The following is a 22,922-nucleotide window of genomic DNA, read 5'->3' on the forward strand; positions in this document are numbered from 1 at the left end:
GCTTTCCTACTGGCAATCACTTCGTTAAGAAGAGTTAGTGAACTCCAAGCACTAACCATTCAAGAGCCATTCATACAGGTTCACGAAACAGGGTCGTACTACGTACCAACCCCAAATTCATGCCTAAAGTAATATCGCAGTTCCACATGAATCAAACTATTGAACTGCCTGTTTTCTTTCAAAATCCACAAAATGTCGCTGAGAGAATGCTCCATACACTAGATGTAAAGAGGGCCCTCGTGTACTATATAGACAGATCTAAGGACTTTAGGAAGACAAAACAACTTTTCGTTGCCTTTTCTCCACAACACAAGGGCAACGCCATTTCCAAAGCAGGTATAGCCAGATGGATCGTTAAATGTATTCAAATTTGCTATCAAAAAGCTAAACGCACATTAACGATTCCCCCACGATCCCACTCCACACGAAAGTTAGGGGCGTCCATGGCTTTCCTGGGGAACATTCCTTTACAGGAAATATGTAGAGCAGCCACATGGTCCACTGTACATACATTTACCAAACACTACTGTGTAGATGTACACTCAAAACAGCAGGCAGCTGTAGGACAGGCTGTTCTCAAAACTCTTTTTCAGACTGCTGCAGCTGGCACTGGTAGCCGCCGCTAATAGGAGGTACTGCTATGTATTCTATGCACAGATATGAATTCAGCAGCCCACATGCCTCGAACTGAATATGCTACTTACCAGTATGCATCTGTTCTTGGCATGTAGGGCTGCTGACATTCATATCGCCCACCCTCCTCCCCGGCGCCTGTAGCAGCTGCAGCTCTCAGAATTACAGTATAGCATGGTCATCACTTACTGTATCTACTCCATCACTGCCACAATGGCGAAAAACAATCTAAGGATGGAGAGGATGCCCATGCGCACTGTGGTCCAGGGAAGGAGTCACCTATCTCGTGATACTTCGAAGACTCTTCCAGGACAACAACGTGCAAACATCCGGACCCAACACTAGGCGGCGATCTATGCACAGATATGAATGTCAGCAGCCCTACATGCAAAGAACAGATGCATACTGGTAAGTAGCATATTCAACACCTTCACTAAGCATTACTGTGTTGATGTGCAATCCAAACAACAAGCTTCAGTAGGCCAAGCTGTCCTAAAAACTCTATTCCAAACTGCTGCAACTGATACAGGTGACCACTGCTAGGGGAGGCACTGCTATATAGTCTATCCTTAGTGTGTGATCTGCAGCTCATATGCCTCGAACGGAATATGCTGCTTACCAGTATGCATCTGTTCTTGGCATGTAGAGCTGCAGAGCCACACACGCCCACCTGTCTCCCCGGGACCTGTATCTGTTCCAGCATTGTCTTAATTAGACACTACACATGGACATCCTTTCTCTTTACTTCTTACACACTCCATCATTTCCCATCATGGCGAAAAACAAACTGAGGATGGAGTGGATGCCCATGCGCTCTGTTGTCCAGGGGAGGAGTCACCAATCTCGTGACCAAAGACTTCTTCCGAAGACAACAACAACCTGCAATCATCCGAGCCCAACACCAGATGGCGATCTTATCCTTAGTGTGTGGCTCTGCAGCTCTACATGCCAAGAACAGATGCATACTGGTAAGTAGCATATTCCTTACCCTTTCTTTGTAACTTAATCTTGGAGAAAGTCACCAAAACCTCTGTTCAGACCATGGAGCCATACTAGGGATTCCTGATACACTAATCTTTCCTCAGATTCTGCATATTTTAAATAATGCTAGCAATAAGACTGGGTTTAACAATTTTGTGACTGTACACCGAACTGGCAAGAGCTAGCACAAGCTTTTGAGTTTTCAGCATATCTCTCAGAAGTGATGCAGTTACGCCGTAAAGGCACTGATATTTCACATTTGCCATAGTTGGCAAAATGCTCTCTTATGTTGTGTCCAGAATTCTTACTGTAAATCGTGTGGGACCCGCATATACCTGGCACAGGCATGTATGCCTTAAAGAATCTCAACATATCCGGAATAAAGCCATGTTATTTGTGGCCTCATAATGTCAGGAAAAGGAGGCAAAGTCACACCCTCCCTTCATAGAAAAGTCCAAGCAATCTAGAAGTAGGACAGCTCCCAAAGAAGACACTTTCATCCATTGAAGTCCAAGAAAAGGTGAAAGTGCAGGCACTCCTTCCTCACATTGTAATCATCCCTGTATCTAAAATTTAGACTGAAGGTTTGGATTCATTTTCTGACCCAGTTCTTGTTCTAGAAAATATGTTGGTGAATTCTGAGATGTGCTTTCCTCCTTCCATGCCTAGCTTGGCACAGGTGAAGGCTTTTTGTGAGGTAGTGTTTAAAATATTCTTCGGAATGTGTCCATCCTCTACTGCTTTATAGATCACCTCCTGAACTTGTGAATCAAGTCACAACAGCTATTTTATCCTGAGCTCTTTCTTCTGTCTTGGTTCTCCAGAATCGATTCATTTACAGATATGGCTCAGTTCAATCCATTTTACTTTTGAGATTTTCACTGGTAAGCTGGTACTGTTATGCGTGGCTTACAGTATTATCGTTTATCTGCACCTGTCTCTGCACAGACGCTGTCTATCTCCTGCACTTTTTTGATGCCAATTACTTAGCTTGACACAGAATTAGGGTAGGTGTGAATATACTCCTGGGAATTTCTATGCATTCATGGTTCTATTAGGTTCGATTTTACTCTAGGGTTTTGTGAACCAGAGTTTCATAAAGACTAGGAAAGAGGAGTTAAATTTGAATCATTTACATTCTCAAAATGACGTGTATGCTTACACAGTGTGAAAAATTTCAAAACGTATATTTGCCCACTTCGAAGAGCATGCCTCTTTTTGCAGGAGCCATGGATTTGACTCCTATAGCCCTTAATTAGCAACTTCTGTTCTTGAATTCGACATCACCATAGAAGCCTTAATTACATATAAGATACTAGCTCTTTCCGAACAAGCAGCAGAGGCTTTGCTTCCCCTCATTTGAATCATTTTGTATTCTATTTAGGAGTCATGGAAGAGACCACATTAGATTTCTTCAATTCGGAGGTAGGCTGCCAGCACATGTTGGCTTGCACTTTAAGATCCCAAGCTCCTCCATGTTCACCCTCCTCTTAAGAGCTTGGTGTTACCGGGCCTCATCCAAGAGTTAACATATTCCCATCAGCCCTCTGAAATCAATGTTTTATGTACGTTTTCCTAGCATACTTGTGCCCACTGGGAAATCCCTAATTTGACCACTTGCCGGATCATGTGCGGGACCCTTCATTTAGATTGTGACACTGTGATAGAAGTAAGCTGCAGAAAGGCAAACTACCTTCTTGAGAGCTTTTACTTTTTTATATTCTTTGGGCCAGCGGGCCCTACTGATGATATAATCGAAGGAGTCCCATTCTAGAGTAAGCCGCTCCCCATGCCTCTCCCATCACACAAACATCTTGATGATTAAGCAACGGTGGCTACTCGGTTACTGTGGAGGAGTGTCAGCCCACTGCTGCGCCAACAGATGAAAAATAAAATTATAATAAAACAATGTTATTATCTTTTTATTTTTCACTGACTGAGCAGTCTAGGGTTGGGCGGGGCCATCCTCTAAAGACATACAATAGATAGCATTACCAGCATGAGAGAGAAATCTGAATTGGATGTGAAGTCTATGAGCCTGTGCAGTGTGGTCCATGGACTGCTGGGAGCAGAGGAGCATCGAGGTGGCCAGCAGTGGCAGGTAAGTACTTCATTCTTTTTTTTTTATTTCCTCCCACGCTGCCCCACCACCTTTATTGGCAGCCGCTGCCACTATGGTTACGGCTTCACTTTGTTGAAGAATAGGAATGTGGTAAGGGTACCTTATATCCAATGCGGCAAAGCTTTCTATTCAGGAACATTTAATTCTCAAGAGGAACTAGAACTTTGTTTGATCTAAATTCTTCACTTACCAAACAAATACTTGGTTTGGCAGAAATTCAAAATGGTGGCACTGACTCGCATGATGCATATTTTCTGATGAGTACTTCTAACCACAGACCTCATCTTTAGAGTATTTCCAAATGCCAAACTGGATCTGGAGAGTTCTTAAGCAAAGCTGCTGCTGCATGCTGTTACATGGCACTCTGTGGCCCTGCGGTGACTCGGTAGTGCCCTGGAAGTGACGGAGTGGAGTCGCATATAAGTGCCACCCCTGTGCGTTCCTTTCTTTCCACCTTGTCTGATGCGGATCTGGATCTCTGCTCTCAACTTCGCTGGTCTAGCACAGTATGATCTCCCCACTGAAAACTACGGGATTCAAGCCTTGCAGAGACCCCAGGAAGCGTATGACAGTCACAGACCTGCATGAATTATGCCTGTCATGCTTATGCGCCAATCACAACTCTTAATTTGTGGGACAAGTGTGCTCTTATGCACCCGAAGCCCGTTCGGGACAGGGAAGCAAAACTCAATGTCGTGGAACGTTTATAGAGTTCGGCCTCGCTCCCACTCTTAGTCTCAGGCCCGAAAATGGTACTGGTCACATAGGCACTTCTGCCAAAAGTCTGCCTCTCAGTTGAAGTCTTCCACAAATTGAAGTCTAAACATGTGCACAAAAAACAAAGTGGGACTCAACCCCCATCCTGCCCATCAAAGTCTATCAAGAAGGTGTCTGGCCATCAAGATAAAGATCCCACTTCTCTAAAGTTCCCTGAAGCTGAACCAGTCCTGCAATTGGTTCTCACACCACCACAAATTCCCCAAGTAGTCTTTGACCCGTTCATAAATAGTGGCTTTCAAAGAGACAAGATCTTTGATATGATTCTGGCTCTCTCTGGCGTGCTTTCGCATCCCATAGGGATGCAGGGGCCTGCCGGCGGGTCCACCCCTACGGGGCATGTGCTGACCCACTCTGATGCCAAGGTTCATGCTAGTTCCTTCAGTGCCAACCCAGACTAAAAGTTATCAGCACTGGTCGGTGCCCCAGTCCAGATGCCAATCTCTGACCCTGAACCAACGTCAGCCTGCTCCATTCCCATGTCGTGCTATAAATTTACAATAATTTAAGAGATGAGAATTTGTCAAGATACAGATCCAGTTCCTCTGCCCAACCTTTGTGCCAGCAGAAGATTCACGCTTCTTTGTTGGCTTTCATTCAGACCCAGTGCAAGAAACATTCTGTTCCTCAGGACACATGATGAGGAAGGAGACAGATTCCTCCCCCATTCTTTACACTGACAGTTCATTGTATGTTGACCTTCAAAATACCAGTATGCTAGACACATCTCCTGAAACACTTCGGCCTCCTGTCAAAGAAAGTGCTTTATTTGCATTGGTGGTTAGGAGAGGAGGTGAAGCACTAGAGTTGACTGTAGTGGCGGATGCGTCCCTGCTGGGGATGTCATCTGGGAGAGGTGAAGATTTGAGGTCTCCGGCAGAAACCCCAGCTCCACATAAATCTGTTGAAGTTGAGGTCCATCTGCCTGGCATTGGAGGATTCCTGTTGTCCATCAAGGGAAGGCTGATGCAGGTTCTCATGGACACCACCACCACATTGTGGTACTGCAACAAGCTGGGTGGAATATGGTCCTGCACCAAGAGGCACTGCTCCTCTGAAGTTCGCTGAAGGGTCAGGCATATCCCTGAAAGTCAATGACTTGGCAGGACCTTTAAATGCCGGGGCAGACTCTCTCATTTGGCTTTGCGTGGCAAATCATGAAAGGTGGTTACATTATAAGGTAGCGCAGGCATCTTCTTACAGTGGGGAAAGGCCTGGCTAGATCTTTTCACAACCGTTGAACGTGCAGTGTCAAAACCTCTGCGCATTGGCATTCTAAAGAATGCTTTCTCTGGGATACTCATTTGGGCTAGAATGGAGCACAGGATTCCAGTACACTCTTTCCCCCACTGACTCTCCTGCCCAGGGTTTGGATGAAGATCAGGAACAATCCAGCCCAAGTCATCCTAGTGGCTCTAGATCAGCCAGGAGAGTGTGGTACGTGGAACTTCTGGGCATGCACATTTGTCCTCTGATTAGACTACAGCTTTGGGAGTATCTCCTGTCGCAGCAGTAGGGCAGAGAGTTCTACACCCCCGCCCATGCATAGTTGTTGAGAGGCAATAGTTGACTGCTTTGAATCTACTTCAGAAGGTTGCAGATCAGATCCTCACAGCCAGGCATCCATCTAGAAAATCTTTTTATGAAGGGTGCTGGAACAAAGTTGTGGGCTGGTATGGAGTCCTTAATAGATACTCTACAAGCCAAATTGTCTGTTGTTTTGTTGTTTGTTTTATCTTGGAGCCCAGCTAAGTCTTGCAGTGGGAACGATTAAAGGTTATTGTCGGTCCTTTCAGCTTTTTTATGTTTGCCAGATCAGCTTTCCTCATCAGATTCGCTGGTATGATTCAGTTCAATAAAGGTTTGTCACACATGTTTCCTCCCAAACAATTTGTAATGCCACAGTGGAATCTTAATTTGGTTCCTCATTTGTAACTCCTTTGAGCTCATGTACAAGGGCTTCCTACACCTTTTGACTCTCAAAACCATCTTCCTCGTAGTGATCACTTTGGCTCGGCGAACAAGCTCCAGCAACACTCGATGCAGCCACACTACACCGCCATTTTTCCAGAACTTTTGTTGGCGACCAGGGCAGCCTTTTGCCTAAAGTCATTACACCTTTTCACATTGTGCAATCTATCACCCTACCATTGTTCTTTGCCCCCACCTCACCCCTTGAAAGTGGAGGAGAAACTCCATCAACTAGACTCAAAAACAGTCTTGAGCTTTTATATTGATTACACCAAAGACCTTCGGGTGGATGATCAGCTTTTTATGGGGTTCACAAAACTCCACTGACATGTGGAGTGCTTGTTCTTGACATCAGCAAGGCCGTGACGTGGGCGTCAGTAAACATATTAATGGAACACTACTGCCTTGACAGCCATCTCCTACTGTAAGGGCATTTCACCTGTTTGGTCCTGCAGAACTGTTTTGCTCTGAGCCCACTCCACAGACCCTCCACTTCTGGTATCTGTTCTAAATGTGAGGTGTGATTAGACACATTCCCTCCACTTTGGGTATCTGTTCTAAAGGTGAGGTGTGATTAGACATATCCATCTGAAGGACAAGTTATTTACTTTTGGTAATGCTCTTTCTAGTGAATAATCTAACCACAGACTTCTCACTAACCTCCCACCATCCTGTTCTGTGGAGTAGTCTATATTTACCATCTACAAAGGTCCCAAATTTGAGATCTGTACACTATTAATGACAATTGTTTTTGTGCTCCGAGTCTGAGGTATACAAAAAAGAGATGGATGGAAGGCTTGAATTAATCTCAGCCTCTGGTAATTACTTGGGCTGCATCCCAATTCATCGTTATTCTACACACCATGTCACTTCAGTTTGGACCCAGCTATATGGAAATCGGTCTTGACGTTGCGCCAATCAGAACAGTCCAGCCCGAACTGCCAAGCCAGGTCCTCCCTGAACCGAAGACAAGCAACACAGGGCCGGTGTCACTGTGTCTCAGGGCACAGAAGGTGCCAAGAAAGAAACTGACAGCACGCAGGGCTTGCACTCAAATGTGGCTCTGCTGTCACTTCCAGGGCGGAACGAGGCAGATGCGGAGCCACATGATTACACTTAGTGGTGCACAGGAAACTTCAGGATCCATGTGGCGCCAGTCGGATATTCTCATGGTGAGGAATCTGAGTTTAGAGCATCCACCCATAAAAAGCTTTAGCGAAGATAAGTAACTTTTTCTTTGTTACCCTGCTCAATAGTACTCATTTTATCGCCCTCAAAAGAATAAAAGCAGAGTGAACAGGCCAGGATTCAAACCTGTGGCCATGAGTTCATACGCTGATTATAAGGTGGATGCATTAGTCCTCTAAGCCACCAGACCCAGCTCAAATAGCCAGTGTGAGACCTGCAGCAAGTCTTTCTTATGGCCAAGATATTTAATCGGAGTATAACTGCAGAGTGATTGCAGAACATGAGGATTATTGACATTTTTTAATGCCATGTTAATTAGTAAATGGCATATGTAAACCGCATCCATGTGGGACATCGGTCTCTGCTCTTTAAAATTTAGCTCTTTCTTTCCATATTCCCTCCAGTACAAGCCAGAGTAGGTCTCTCTTATTGTGGCTGAAATTGACAAACAAGTGATGCATCCTTTAGCTTCATGAGGATTCTTACTTTTAATGTATCTAATAAATATACATATTAATATTTTGAAATTGAATTCCCTGCCTGTTTTTGTTGAGGGACAATCTGCACCATTACCACATCAGAAATATCAGATTTTAGATGGCCCCAAGCTTGTGTAATCCTGCTGAATACTTCGGGTGACAGTCGGGTGCTTCCCTGGTAACCTTATCTTGGTTTATTTTTACAGAGTGAGGAAGACTTTCTTCGAGGCCTGGGTGTGGATGAAGAGGATGGTTTGGATGAAGATAATGAAGATGACGACGATGAGGAGGAGCTGCCAGAGGATGACAAGAGTGAAGAAGAGGTAGAAAAGGAAAGGCCCAAAGCAAGCCGGAAAGAGAGGAGGAAAGATAATCTTCCCAAGCCAGCTGGCACCGTTAGAGTTGATCTGGACCAGAAGACCAAGAAGCTGTTGTGCAGTCTGCATCAGGAAGGTTAGAATCTGCATCAGGGGGAAGGAGTGAGAAAAGGGACAATTCCTTTCAAGGTCAGAGTGCTGGGATAATGGGGCAGGCTTGGTGCATGGAATTTTAAGCAGTGACATTTATTTACCCTTTTACCCCCACCATACGCGCCCCCTCTCAATGCCCTTATACCTAGTGGGCCCTTACTGTCTTTTGTTGTGGCTTTCTGGGCTTATATGGTCTGTAGCAGCCTCTTAGTGATAACATATTATCCAGCTGGCCCTGATTAAGGGACTGCAGATTGCTAGTGATGGTGTGGCTGCAACTAATATTCATTGGGTAACCACTCCTTCAACCACTGATGGACTTGCAAGTGCTGATAATTTTAGTTCATGGGTTTCCCTTAAATATGTTAGGCAGTTATTTCTAACCACTCATCTCATTGCTTTGTTAGTGCTAGAACTCTTCTGTCCTCACTCACCATTGCATCCAGCAGACCAAACATTTGATGTACTGGGAGTGGTCATCCTCCTTGTTGAATGCCTTATCCCGATTCCTGAGACAATTGTAACAAGTTGGGGGTGCGCAGCTCACAAAGTCCAACAGGCCACTGTAGGTAGGAAAGTAACTTCTTTATTAGAAAAATATTTTTTTTTTCTTTAAAACACATTGATTTTAGACAGTCCAGCCAACACGTTTCGCTCCCACATAGGGAACTTCCTCAGGGTGAAACCAGTATCATAAGGTGATGTACCAAACACACAAAAGGTCTGTGAAGGTGTGGTGTTGTCATCATTGGTAAGCTTATAGCGCCGAGTGGAGTGAAGGTGTGATGATGTCATCAGTGGCCCGCTTATAGCGCCAAGTGCGGTGAAGTGTGCTGATGCCATCAGTGGTCCGCTTACAGCGCCTAGTGCGATGGGAGTGTAATGATGCAGTCAATTATCGACGTACAGCGCGAACGCACCGCGCGTAGTACAGTGTAAGTATGATGATTGATGTGATAGTTATTCAGTGCTTCATTTGTGAAAGTAAGCGAAGGTCCCCGAAGCTCTGCTTCGAAGCTCACGACCGGGGAAATTAATCGTCGGGGCGCTATATTGCGTCCACTACCCGGCGCCCCCCGCCCCTTCTCTCGCCCAGGGCCCCGCCTGGCTTCGTCCCGTTGTACTTGTAGCGCTTCTGCCGTCTTTCTGATCAGTTTTCACTCTCTTGCACTCGGGAAATATGAGATGGGTACAAAGAAGTGTCCCAGACCGGCCTCCAGAAGAGAATGCTGGTGCACCCCTATATGTCACGTGACCGGGGTCTGGCGCAGGTAGGAACCCTTTAAACTCCAGCAGTGTCATCAACTGCTGACCCAGACCACTGCTGACCCTAACCACTGCCTACCCGGACCACGGGACATGCGGGGGCGGCATTAAAGCCCAGCGGCATCTGGATGCCTGCTGAATGAGTCACCGGTGAGGGGGCGGTGCCCTTAAATCGACTGAGATCTGTGGGGTAGGAGGAGAGTGAAAGGCGGCACACGAGGCAGAGAGACACCAAACACACGCTCTGCGATGGAGCCTGATGGGTGGCACTAGGTTTCCAAGGCGCTTCTTGCGACAGAGCAGCTCTGCAGGGGCTCATGGCTTTCCCGCTCGCATCGAGGCCCGGGCCAGACTCTCACTCGCTCCCTCCAGTGATGGAAAACCTCTCCCTCGGAGAAGAGTGAAAAAAGCGCGTGTGTGCATGCGCCCCACGGTTTGCCAGAAAGAAAGGCGTTGATTTTAGAAACGCTAAAGTTGTCCTTGTAAACAGCATTCACTCTAAGATCCCTTAAAAGCCCTCGCTGTCGGGATCTATGCGTATCCGGGAGGTCTCCGTGTCACTAGTAAATCAGTGAACGTGCAGCAGCGCACTCTGTGTAAACTTTGGGCACTATCTTCAATCAGCGTAAATCAGCTCAGGGGGTGAATTTGCCTGCTGCAGAGCATTGTCCATAAAGTGAACCCCCAGATTTCCATTCAGTGCACTCATGAGTTTTTTATTGGAGGTCTTTGTAGCTCGCACGACGGGCGTGTAGTTCAGTAGTGATACATTGGAGCCTTGTCTTATGCACCAGTTACAATAACCTGTAAAGGGAATGTCTGAACACCTGTAGCAATGAACTCAACTTTATAATACATTTGATAACATGGTTTGCGTTGGGTAGTCCACTTATTAATGTCAGTAAAGACTTCAGTGTGATCATGTGCTGGACACACACCTGACATCACTATATAGTACAACAAGCATTGGCATAGCCAATAGGTCTTGCTTTTGGGACCTTATAAGTATTTAGTTATGCAGCACAAAATCCTTGGTGCAACAACATCAACTGTTGCATGGCTAAACACTTATAAGGTCCCAAAGGCGAGACCTATTGGCTTTGCCAGTGCTTGTTTTTTTCTTCTTTCAAGCAGTATGTTTGCCCCCAAAAAGGTGCCTTAAAAACAGGAAATGCATTGTGTTCCTCGCAGTGGGGCAGAGAGGGGTTTTTAATGTCATGGCCACAGTTACTGGTTGTAATTATTTTTAATCACAGCAAATAGCCAAACATATTTGTGGTAGAAATGTACTAATGGAAATGTATATATTATTTATTTATTTTTTAAATTGTTTACCTCGTATTACTCGGTATATCATTTTTTATCTTTTTTTGAAAGCATGAATTTTGAAATCTAGTTCATTTTTACCAAACCTAATTCTGTGACAAATGTATTTACGACTCTTCACTCCAGGCATAGAGCATTTGGGAGAAATGCAATAAATGTTACGCAGAATGGTGTTAATGATACTGTAATATTTAATGAAATGTTGCATTTGTTCTATGGTAGTTTTAATATATTAACCCTTGATATTTAAATTGACTCCAGTCCTAGATAGTCTTACATTTTGTTTTTCTACAAAATTCTTTCCATCTGTTTTTTCTATGAATTGTAGTCTACCAAAATAGCTACCTCGCTTCTTTTTCAGCAGTTTTCTGAAAAATATTTCATCAAATGTGTGTGTATCTTTCGTTGTCCTCTAGGAAGGTAATATTCTTACATTAAACTACGGCTGTTCTTGAGCCAACATCCTCGAAGTGAACGTTAAACACAGAAGCCATTTAAACCTGAAAATTGTTAGTGCAATTAGCTTCATACAAAAAGGCAATTACATTATACTGAATGTCACTGCTGTTTTCTTATTTAGGCTTCTCTGGTCCTGTCTTATGGCTGCAGAACTGCTTGAAAAGGACGGCGGGGGACCGCGAAGAAGATGGTGAGTACCTAGTGTGATACAGAAGCAATGTAAATGGAACAAAATGCATCTTTATGTTCAATGAGACCATCTTGCATCCCTTCTGGTTAATTAAAGGTTAGCCTGGGATTAACTTATAATCAATCAAAGTTTATAATTTTCAATGCAGATCTCCTTTGCTCACCAGATCATCACCATTGTGAATAGTCAATTTTCAGCTTTTCATGCTTTGTAAAAGCCAACACCAAGTAGATGTAACCGTGGTCATGGTAATGGTGAATCTTGATTACTGCAAATTGTACAAATAGTGGTCTTGAATAAAGTTCTCGGATAAATGAGAAGAGTTCGGAATCAGGCAGCTACGTCATGTATTGTATTGCAACACTTGTATAGCACTTACCCATATGTGGGGCTCTGAAGTGCTTGCCTACATGGGTAGTTTACTGCACCATGTAGGGTGTATAGTTGAAAGTCTGTTGTCTTATTTGTCCCTATGTGAGAAGTGTTTCCGTGTTGTGACCATGGTGTGGTTACCGTGTTGGGGACGAATCGCTTAGCAGGGTGATGGATGAAGAAGTGTGTGAGAGAAGTGTGCAGTTTATGGCTTTCAGAAAGCTTACACCTCAGCTGCTCCCTTAATTGTATTTCTTATAATCATAGCCCGCTTATCCCGTTACGGCACTGGGTTGTCCAGTCTGAGATATTTGATATCCCTGCTGTAGTGAATGGCCTCAGCTGCCACCGTGTCCTCTGCTCCTAAAAGGTTTAGGTTGCTCTTTGCATTGGCTGCAAAGGTTGATGCTGCCTGTAAGATGGGCATCTGGAGAAGCTCCTAAATTCTGTATACTACTGGTTGAGCTATCTGGCTAGGAAAAATCTCATGAAAAGTGATTGTCCTTAAATCGCTCAAGAGCCTGGTTTGCTTTCTCTTTGGTCTAAATCCATTGAGAGGTATGCCCATAAGGGACCCTTATACATTCCCTGAATGTCTGGTTGATCTCATCCAGGTGTGCTTTCTTCGCACTTCACTGGTGCCAGTAGCATGGCCCTTGCAGTTGATGTCTAGGCTTGCCTGAGGCACATATTTTGCTGTCTCTTCAGTCCTAAATCGTTATGGCAAGTGAGTACCCGAGGTCAGCTGTTAAGATATTTCTGGCCATGTCCCATAAGGCATGGATCTATATACCTACCGAGAAGGCACACTATATTCAAAGAGCATAAAGCCAGGCTAACACTGGAAAACATTTTATTGCCAAAGGCATCAATATGTTTTAACTCCGTACCTGGAGGGTTTGAAGAAAAAGCATTCAGATTGATTTCACTTGAATGCCTTCTCTAGAAGGTTTTCAGGTGTTGGGTATCTCGTAAAACAAAAGTCAGGGTCGCCTTGGGCTGGGTCTGTGCCAACTAGCAACAGGTCGGCTGAGCATGGCTTTTAGGCCAAGTGGCCATGAGTGTGTGTAAAGCCCTCATTGAATGGTAACAGCGGCTCATATGATGTTTGACCTGGATGTAGAATTTCAGTTAATAAATTGGCTTTGGTTTCAAGAGTTGACAATTGCAAGTCTAGAAATTCTGTTGCTCGTCCCATTTCTACAAAAAAGAGTCTCTTTCTTCCATTGGACCAGGCGGCAAGCCTAGCTCTGACTCTTGTGAGGTATGTGTTGTCTCACTGAAAGTTTGCAAGTCAAAAGTACAGCCCTTCAAAAGTGTAATGAGAAGTGTTGTGACAGATATTAGGTATGTCCTGGACCGCATCTCAGTCAGGACTGAAGATGACTTGTATAATCGGAAAGGGAGGCGGACGCTGATGATCTGGCTGTATAACCACTGGTTGTGCCATAGTTATTTTGTCACATGACAAAGGCCTTTCACAGGATGACATCGGTTCAGGGTCAAAAACTGGCATTTCAATTTGAGTCGGCACAGAAAGAATGGCAAGGACTGTGGGGCTGGAGATGAAGTCTTGCACCAGCTTCACTATGGTTCTGGGAACAGGGCCGAAGGGAGCAGTCCATGTCCGGAATGTCCTGCCATCGGACATGGAACGGGGGGGGGGGGGCTACTGTGAGGCCCAAAGTTGTACCAGGGGGAGCTGGTTGCTTCAGAACTTACAGCATTACCTATGTAAAGGATGCTTTCTGTTGTTGGGTTGACAGTAGCCTCAGAAATTCTGGTGCAGCGTGTCTAAATATAGGACGGGCACAGAGCAAAAAGACGCTAGACCTTTCAAGTCATGCCCTTGATAATTCTTACCATACATTGAGTAGCGGAAAGGGGATGAGTATCGCTTAGCTTTCTGATGGCTAGTTCTACCTGCAGATTTATTTTCTTTTACTGTTCCCCAGGCACCATACTGGTCCTGAAATCTCTGCAATTGCTCTAAAGCACTGGTAGGGGTTACAAGCTCCATAACAACGTTCTACATTTTTTTTTTAAACATCTTTATTGCATTTTATCTTTTCTGTTACATGGATAATAAGCATCAGCACGTATTACATTTATAACAACATCATCGATACTATGTCGCTATTTACCTCAATCTAATTATTTCTATCTCAGAATAGTGCGTGTTCACTGCGCAGGAATTGTCGTGCATTTGTAAAGTAGCATGGGCATTAACTGCCCCTATGCCCTATCCTCTCTTAATCGAGGAGCGAGATGTATCTGTCAAGTGCGCCCTTTTCGTACTGCGGTCTTTAGTGCTTTAGCTCAACTACCTCAGCTTCAACAGTGAAATCATAACACACAATTATTTTTGAGCAGGAAAGTGTGTAAGTACCTTGACCTGTTACTAGTTACCTACGTTTCGTTTTATCTTTTCTTTCTTTTCTGCTGTTTTTTCCTTTATTTGTTTTTCCCCTGTTCCCCCCCCTTTTTTTTTCTATGAACATTAAACCACAACCAATGAAAACTTAATAAAATCGAAAAAGAAAGAAAGACATCAAATATTAGTGAAAATATGTAGCCAGTGTGTAGAATGCCTTCTGAGCTCAGTCGTGCCTAGGTTTGTATAACCGTAGTGAATGCAAGTTGCCTTACCTATACTATGTGTTGGTGTGTGGACACTAGAGTATCTTATTGTAGGAGTCGTGTTCATGAACTGTGAGTAAGGAATGCAAGGTCATTGTCCAACCCAACAGCTGCGGCCGAGGTGTCCTACAAGCGCGGCACAACTCCGCTCAAGAGACGTGTCAGGTAATGTCTCCCGCTTGTTGCGTAGGGGGTGTGCCCATTGTGGCACTAGAGTGTACAAGGGCTTTGAGGACATCGTCTCAGGGCTGCGCTATGGGATACTTCCGCAACCCCGCTGTTACTTCCCTATGAAGGATTGTGCTTTCAGCCTGTGCCCAGACCTCTAAGGACTTTATCCTGTGGTGTATTGCTGGAGGGTCTTTGTTTCCACCTCTTTGTAATCAATCGTTTTGCGGTTATGAGGCCTAGGTCATTAAATCTAGAGCTGGCTTTGTTAACTTTGGTTCGTTTGTAAAACCCCAGGATACAGACCTCCCATGTTGCTGGCACTTCGGTGTTGGTGCAGTTCGTGAGTGTTTCTGTGATCGCGCGCCAATAGGGTAAAAGCAGGGGGCAGGACCATAGCATATGTAGTAAGTCAGCACCAGGGAGGCGGCATCTCGGACATTCGGAGGTGTCGACGTTAAAATATTTATTAATTTTGTCCGGTGAGAGAGAGGCCCTGTGCAATATATATGTTTGTATAAGTTTAAATCGGGAATTGCGTGGTATATGCGTGGCACTGGCTAGGACACGCTCCCATTCCTTATCGGTCCAGGGACGGCCTCTGTCTTCAGCCAAATGTGCACGGAGTCTCTGCAATTGCTTTAACACCTGAGGGAGTAGGGCCTGTACCAACCAGTGGATTATGTGTGACCCCTCTCCTATTACATGCAAATACTGCATTAACTGATTAACTGATGTGTCGGTGGCTCATTCGTCACGTCCCCCCACGCTAGCGTCAGTGTTCGTATAATGGCTGCATGTAGAAGGAACTGGCCCACTGGCAAGCCATTTTCAGTTGTCAGAGTTGCAAAAGGTAGGAGGGCACCATCAGCATATAAGTCTCCTAGCGTCTCTACGCCGGCTTCAGTCCAGGTCGTGAGTGTTACCTCTGTTAAAATATTTCTACCTCTGGGCATCCCGATTAGTGGCAGTATTGGGGCATAGGGGACCGTATCTTTCGTGAGTTGAAGGCTCCTTTTGTAACATCTATGCGCTAATTCAATATGTATCTGCGTCGGGCGGGGAAGTTTCGCCAGTGGATGAAACAAGCTACAAATCTGTGTCTGCGTCCATATGGATGTCTCGGTCGCCGTGTCCGCCAGATTCTTGCTACTTGGTGACCCATTGTAGCTGTGCAGCCAAGTAATACAATTCCAAATGAGGGACTGCCAAGCCTCCACATTCCGATGGCGCATACAGTTTCTGCAATGCTATCCTAGGTCTCCCTGTAATCCAGATAAGGCTTCGGGTCAATCCCTCCAGTTCCCTAAAAAATCTTACTGGAACGTATACCGGAAGGTTGGCGAAATAATACAGCAGCCTTGGCAGCACTATCATTTTGGTTAAGGTAATACGACTCATCACATTGAGCGGTAGAGTCCTCCAGAAGTGCATCTGTGCCCTTATGGAAGAGATGGCGCGCATTAAGTTGCCTTCCAATATATCTGCCTGTAGATGTATATGCCTAGATATCTGAACTTAGTCGGATACCAAGTAGGCGCTGTCCCATTGATAGTTATATCTGTTTCAGCCATGTCTTCGTGGAAAGATTAAGCGCCCGATTTAGCCCAGTTTACCTTTAGGCCTGACACCTTCTCGAAACCTCGGAACAGTGCAGATATGGCTGGCGGTAAAGCGTGCAAGTCTCTTATGTACAGTAGCAAGTCATCTGCATATAAAGACACTGTGGAGTCCATCATTCAAGGGGATGCCCCAATCTGCTCCGCTCTCACAGAGGAGAACCGCCAAGGGCTCCATAACCAGGGAAAAGAGCAGCGGAGACCAAGGGCATCCCTGTCTGGCTCCTCGTCGAACCCTAATTGTGTCAGAGATGAGCCTCCCTGTGCGAGCCTGTACTGTGGGGCGTTGATACAGTAGTTGTATCAGTTGCAAATAACCGTCCCCTAGCTCATACTTGCATAGAACCGCCGGGAGATAGGGACATTCCAGCGAATCAAAGGCATTCTCTAGGTCTAACACTAGACAGCCAGATCGTGGCCAATTCTTCATTGCGTACTTCTGAATTCGAAAAAATCTCCTAATATTAAGAGAGGTACTCCTGGCTGGGACAAATCAGTTTTGATCAGTATGTACCAGGGTTGGCACAAATGGGGCTATACGCTTCGCTAGGGTAGAGGCAAGTATTTTATAGTCTGTGTTCAACGGAGCCAATGGACGGTAGGAGCCCAGGAGTTCAGGGTTTCTGCCCGGTTTTAACAGGGAGATCAGCATTGCTTCATTTTGCGTGGATGTAAGTGTTGAGTCATCGAGAGCTGCTGTATAGACCCGCAACAGTTCTGGTATCAATATATCCGAATAGGCCTTGTAAAATTCATCCGGTAGTCCGTCTGGACCCGGAGATTTACCATTTGAGAGGGAGAAAATACTGTCCCTTACTTCCTCTGGCAACAGAGGAGCACCCAATTCATCCTGTTGATGTTCTGCCAATCGCGGCAGTGTCAGGGCGGAAAGAAATTCCTGTATTACTGCATCTGTGACTAGCAAGCAAGACCTGTACATTATGGAATAATACTCCACAAAAGCATTGTGTACGTCACTCTGGGTATGTACCGTAACTCCCTGTGCATTCTGTATGGATGTTATAGGCGTAATGACTGCATCTTGCTTTATCAGCCGTGACAGCAGTTTTCCAGGTTTGTCCCCCGTATGATGAGTACGCGCTGAGTGTGCTGCGTAGTTCAAATTACGGAGCCGGTCTAACAACCTGGAGTGGTGTTCTCTGTTTTGCTCTAAGGTTCTGGTATTGCCCCCTAATGCATCCTCCTCCCTTTGAAGCAATTCGCTTTCAAGATGTGTGATGTCCGCCTCTAACTGTCTCCGCATACTCGCTTGCGCACAAAGGCAATCGCCCCATATCACTACCTTAAACGCATCCCATTCTACCTGAGGCGTCGTAGCCGTGTCAGCATTTTCTTCAAAGTATTGAGTGATGTTAGTTGCTAGTAGATCGCGAAAGGGCGTGTCCAGCCGGATATCTGGTTGTTATCGCCAGGTCGGAATAGCGGGCGGGGCTGCTCCCATAACATTTCTAATATATGCGGATTATGGTCTGAGTGTGTTCTGCCTAAATAATAAACTACAGTTATATGCGGGAGCAGCTCCTCTGAAAGCATATAGCGATCTAACCGCACTTGCAAGTTATGAGCACCGGAGTAGTAGGAATATACCCTATCCCGGGGATGACGATGTCTCCAGGCGTCCTTCAGGCGCCATTGTGTTGCCCAGTTAGTTAATGCTTTCATGGCATTATGTGTACCCGTACCCGGTAGGGGCGGAAAGGAGCAATCTAATGATACGTCAAGTACACTATTATAGTCTCCCCCTAAGATCACAGGAACACCATGACACGGCGCCAGGATACGCGAGATACAGTTAAAAAAAGGCACCCTGCTCTGTGTTGGGAGCATATAGCGATGCAAGGATAATTGACCTGCCATCCAGTGTGCCCTTAACTATAACATATCTGCCTTACGTGTCCACCAGTGTCTGTGCAATTTTAAATGGGACCCCTGGTCATACCCAGATTAGCGCACCTCTCGCAAAGGCCGAGTATCCAGTGGCATGTAATAGGCGGTGAAGGCGCTAAATTTCTGTTTTAGCCAAATGTGTCTTTTGCAGTAGTGCCATTTGTACATGGTGCCGTTTGAGGTATAAATATATCTGGTACCTTCGCGATGGTGAATGCATGCCTCTTACATTCCACGTACCAATTTTAAATGAAGACATCTTCCTTACAACACGCTAAATGGCCACACGTTTGCAACAGCCCATCAAACAAATACGGTATATATGACCTGGCAGTACACGGCTTTCCTCGCATACTGACTCGTGGCATATTATGCTGTGTGAAACGACACACTGTGAATGATATCTCACAATATAACCAGAACAAAAACATAATCATGAGCAATACCAAAAGGGCGAAAATGCAACCAGCAATCGTCCAAACTCTCAATAGAGATAACAGTCAAAAATAAGAAATGAGCTGGGGGTGCGCTGCGTGTAACTCTTAAATAGTCTACAGTACACATAATCTGTGTCTCAGAGACTCCCCATCTGCAGGCAACACACAAAAGACAAAAGGCAGTCTGTGCACTTCAATTCAAGAACACCCACCAAGTGAATAATATATGCTAGTTCCCACATGTTGGTAACAAAGTGTATGATCAAATCCCTCCCTCTCCTCCCCGCAGCACAGTAACCTCCCCAACTTCGTGCAGGTGCGTAGACGCTTAGCAATGTCTATCACATATGGCTACACTGTTAGCTGTCGTTCACCACCATTTATACGTCACAATACCTCAAACTGCAGTCCAATTAGAGGTAGGGTCTCGCAATGTTCATATTATAATATCAGCCGTCTGAGGGGTGACATCCGGCTGTTCAGTGGAATCTTGTGAGTTCTGTAGGCCATATATTCGCTCATCATCACTGGATAAGTCACGCTGACTGGAAGTGGATGCATCCTCAGCCACCAATGAGCCGCTGATCTCCGCCACAGCCTGCAATGCATCTCGCTGTCTACTGAGAATCGGATCCGAGTCCGGTCCCATAGTCGGTGAAGGTGGTGTGCGTATCTCCGTTAACCTACGCTCCCTCCGTCGGCGATGGAAGGGGCCCCTTAGTTTCGGGAGGACCGCCACCACAGCCGCATCTCGGGGTCTTGCAGTATCGAAGGTGTCCAACCAGTCCTTCGCTTCTTCCGGTGTGGTAAAGAAGTGTGTCTTGTCACTCGCAACCACACGCAGGCGTGCTGGGAAGAGCAGAGAATATTTCAGGTTGTTTTGTCTAAGACGTTTTTTCACCGCCATGAAAGAAAATCTCTGTCTCTGCACCTGGATGCTATAATCCGGAAAAAACATTATTTTATGATTGTCTATGTGTATATCCTGCAGCTTTCTGGTTTCCTGTAGGATGGAGTCTCTGTCGCGGTAGTTGAGGAGCCGAAGAAGCAAGGGCCGCGGGTTCGATCCTGTGGGAGGGGTTCTTGCCGGGACTCTATGTGCGCGCTCTATGACAAAGTGTGATGAGAGGGACCCCTCGGGCAGTAGATCTCTAAGCCAATTTCCCATGTGTAGGGTAGGTTCCCTTCCTTCCCATCGTTCCGGTACACCCACTATGCTCACGTTGTTACGTCAAGCTCGCCCTTCAGCATCCTCAGCTCTGTCTTCATTGGAACTCCACACGGTTCAGTAAATCTCGTACATGCTTATCTGTCTGAGTCACCTGCGGTTTGATATCAGCGAGCGAAGATTCCAGGACAGTGGTGCAATCCCTCAGCTTCCGATGATCTGCATGCAGGTGAGTGAGGTCTATGGCCACCTTGTCAATTTTCGATTCCAGAGAGGTGCTGGTCTGAATAATGGTTTCCTCCAACCGTTCCATCGCAGTGAGCACCGCGTCCAATTTGTTCGCAGTTTGGTCCGAGAGGCCCTGCTTCGCCATTTTGTCTGATTTAGGCTTGGATGGTGGCGGCAGGATCTGAGTATCCCCACCCCCCCACCCCCCCCCCCATTCCAGTCCGTGCTCGAGTACCACCCGACATGGGTTGCAGCGTCTGTATCTCCGCGTCGTGTTTCGTGTGGTAAAAACCCCAATGCGATGTCACCAGGGCACGAGCGCCACAGCCGGATTCACCTCGACACCAGCTGGCCGCGATCTGGAGCCCCCACACAGTTCACGGCGTCAGCAAAAGTAGGGCCTCTCGGCCATATATAGGTAGCGTCGGCTCTGGGGGACCACCAGCTTCATAGGTCTCAGGCAGCAGACGGGGTAAGTTTGGGCTTCACTCTTGGTTTGCCATCCAGCTTACACAAAGGTTCCAACAGTCCACTCTGTCACCCAGCCTCAGATATGATTTAGTGTGCCCTCACCGTGGTCCGCAAAGGATCTGACAGCAGTAGACGGGAGCCCGTCATTCCAGGGATAGGCCGGTAGTGTACAGCAAGCAGTGTCACATCGGGGGGCCCACTCCGTTGAAATCGTGCCGCGCGGACAATGACGGCGCCGGTGGCCAAGGTAGCAACCTCGTCTATTTACTTCCCCTTATCACCCTGGATGTTTCATTAGGGGGCTCGGCCATGTCTAGTCCTCCATCAGTAGGTGTTCATGGGGACAACAGCAGAGCATGCAGCCACAGTCCTGCAACAGCAGCAGGGGGCTCACTTACCACGATCGTGCTGCGAGGCAACAGGAGCGCTTGCGGTCCAAGCAGCGTCTTCTGCAACAGCCTAGAGTCAGTCTGAGGGGCATCACAGCATAGAGAGGTCCAGGCAGGCCAGCGGGGGTCTCCGTTTCATATCGCCGCCCTCCGATGGGTGAGCGCACCTCAACAGGATGAGCAGTTGCGGCCCCGCGTTCACGGGAGTAGTGGTCCAGGCACAATCCGCTTCCGCCCACCGCTACAGCTCGCAAGCAGACAAAGAGGTCCACACAACAGAGAGCGGGGCAGCGGGGGCTCCAATCCCACTGCGTCTCCCGTCACGAAATGCGTAGCTGGGCCGCGGCAAGGGACACAAGCACAGTCCGCCGCTGGCAGCTTATTTCCTCTGCGCCATCGTATGCGGCCCAGTGGGCGGAACTAAGCCCCGGGCTCGCGGAGTCGCTATGAGTGGCTACATTCAGAGAGCAGGGCCTGTCTTGGGGAGCCTCTGGCAGAGCTCTACCCAAACACGTCTTCCTTCATTGTAGTTGTAGCCACGCCCCCATTACAACGTTCTACATGTGGTCATCATGATGTAATTGAGGCAATATAGCACTAGGTCCGGCACCCTGATCAAATTTCTTATTTGTTTCTTTTTCTTTTGAGGTGTCAATAGCTTCTTTCTCTCATTCTGGCAAATGTTTCTCTCTGAAGAGTTTTCAGTTGACGCAGATAAGGACGTATCACCTCCAAAGAGATCTAGTTTCAAGCCCTGTCATTGGTGCAACAGCCAAATGTCCATTACGGATCCACATAAAAGCTGACATTGGTGCTTTGGGTCAGGTCGAGACACGACATGTCGGTGGGTGACCTCTGCCAGCGGAAACACCCAAAGTCCATCAAAGATTGTATGGCCAAGCTTTTTATGGCTCGCTCTGAAGAGTCGTAGGAACTGCTACAGGGCATGGTCACGATCAAGGGTCAGGTCTAGATCACCCCCGAAGTTGTTCCAGTCCACCAGATCTTCCAAGAAAGCACAAGAAGAAGAAAAATGACTTCTGTTCTCTGCCAAGGTCAAAATTAAGACTCTCTGGGGTGCCCTTAGGCACCATGGGACCAGTCATGGGCCCCTCCGTCCTCATTCTTATGCACCATACGTATTTATAGAAGTGCCGTCCCGTCCTTTGGATCCCTAGCACGCCCACTGGCTTTGAGATCAGTGTCACCTTGGCCATCAGTGCCAGTCAAGGTCCCCTCTATGTCGACAAAGTCGCGACTCTACTCTCTCCATGACAAAGCAGGTCAATGCCGTCTCGTCCTCCTGCTTCAACACTCGCCGCATGCTCCGCAAGATCTACAAGTAGGTCCCCACCGAAACAAGAAGAACGATCACCCAAGCCCTCGTCAGCAGCAGGCTGGACTACGGAAACGCCCTCTACGCAGGAGCCTCGGCCAAACTCCTGAAACGACTTCAACGCATTCAAAACGCCTCTGCACGCCTGATCCTCGACATCCCTTGCCGCAGCCACATCACACCCCACCTAAGAGACCTGCACTGGCTCCCCATCAACAAGAGGATCACCTTCAAGCTCCTCACCCATGCACACAAGGCACTCCACAGCACCGGACCAGCATACATCTACAGACGACTCAGCTTCTTCACCCCCAACCGCCAGCT

The 22,922-nt window shown here is 46.6% G+C and overlaps 1 protein-coding gene across 3 annotated transcripts in view; it reads left to right on the forward strand.

The window, feature by feature from the left end:
• TIMELESS (timeless circadian regulator) overlaps positions 1 to 22,922 on the forward strand; it is a 318,102-nt gene that overhangs the window by 261,893 nt on the left and 33,287 nt on the right. For all 3 annotated transcript variants that reach the window (XM_085600891.1, XM_085600892.1, XM_085600893.1), the window contains exons 23-24: positions 8,358 to 8,604; positions 11,794 to 11,862. In XM_085600891.1, coding sequence (XP_085457017.1) covers positions 8,358 to 8,604; positions 11,794 to 11,862 — 316 coding nt within the window. The remainder of the gene's footprint in view (positions 1 to 8,357; positions 8,605 to 11,793; positions 11,863 to 22,922) is intronic.

Source organism: Triturus cristatus, chromosome 4_2 (genome assembly GCF_964204655.1).
Source record: "Triturus cristatus chromosome 4_2, aTriCri1.1, whole genome shotgun sequence".
NCBI classification, from domain to species: Eukaryota; Metazoa; Chordata; class Amphibia; order Caudata; family Salamandridae; genus Triturus; species Triturus cristatus.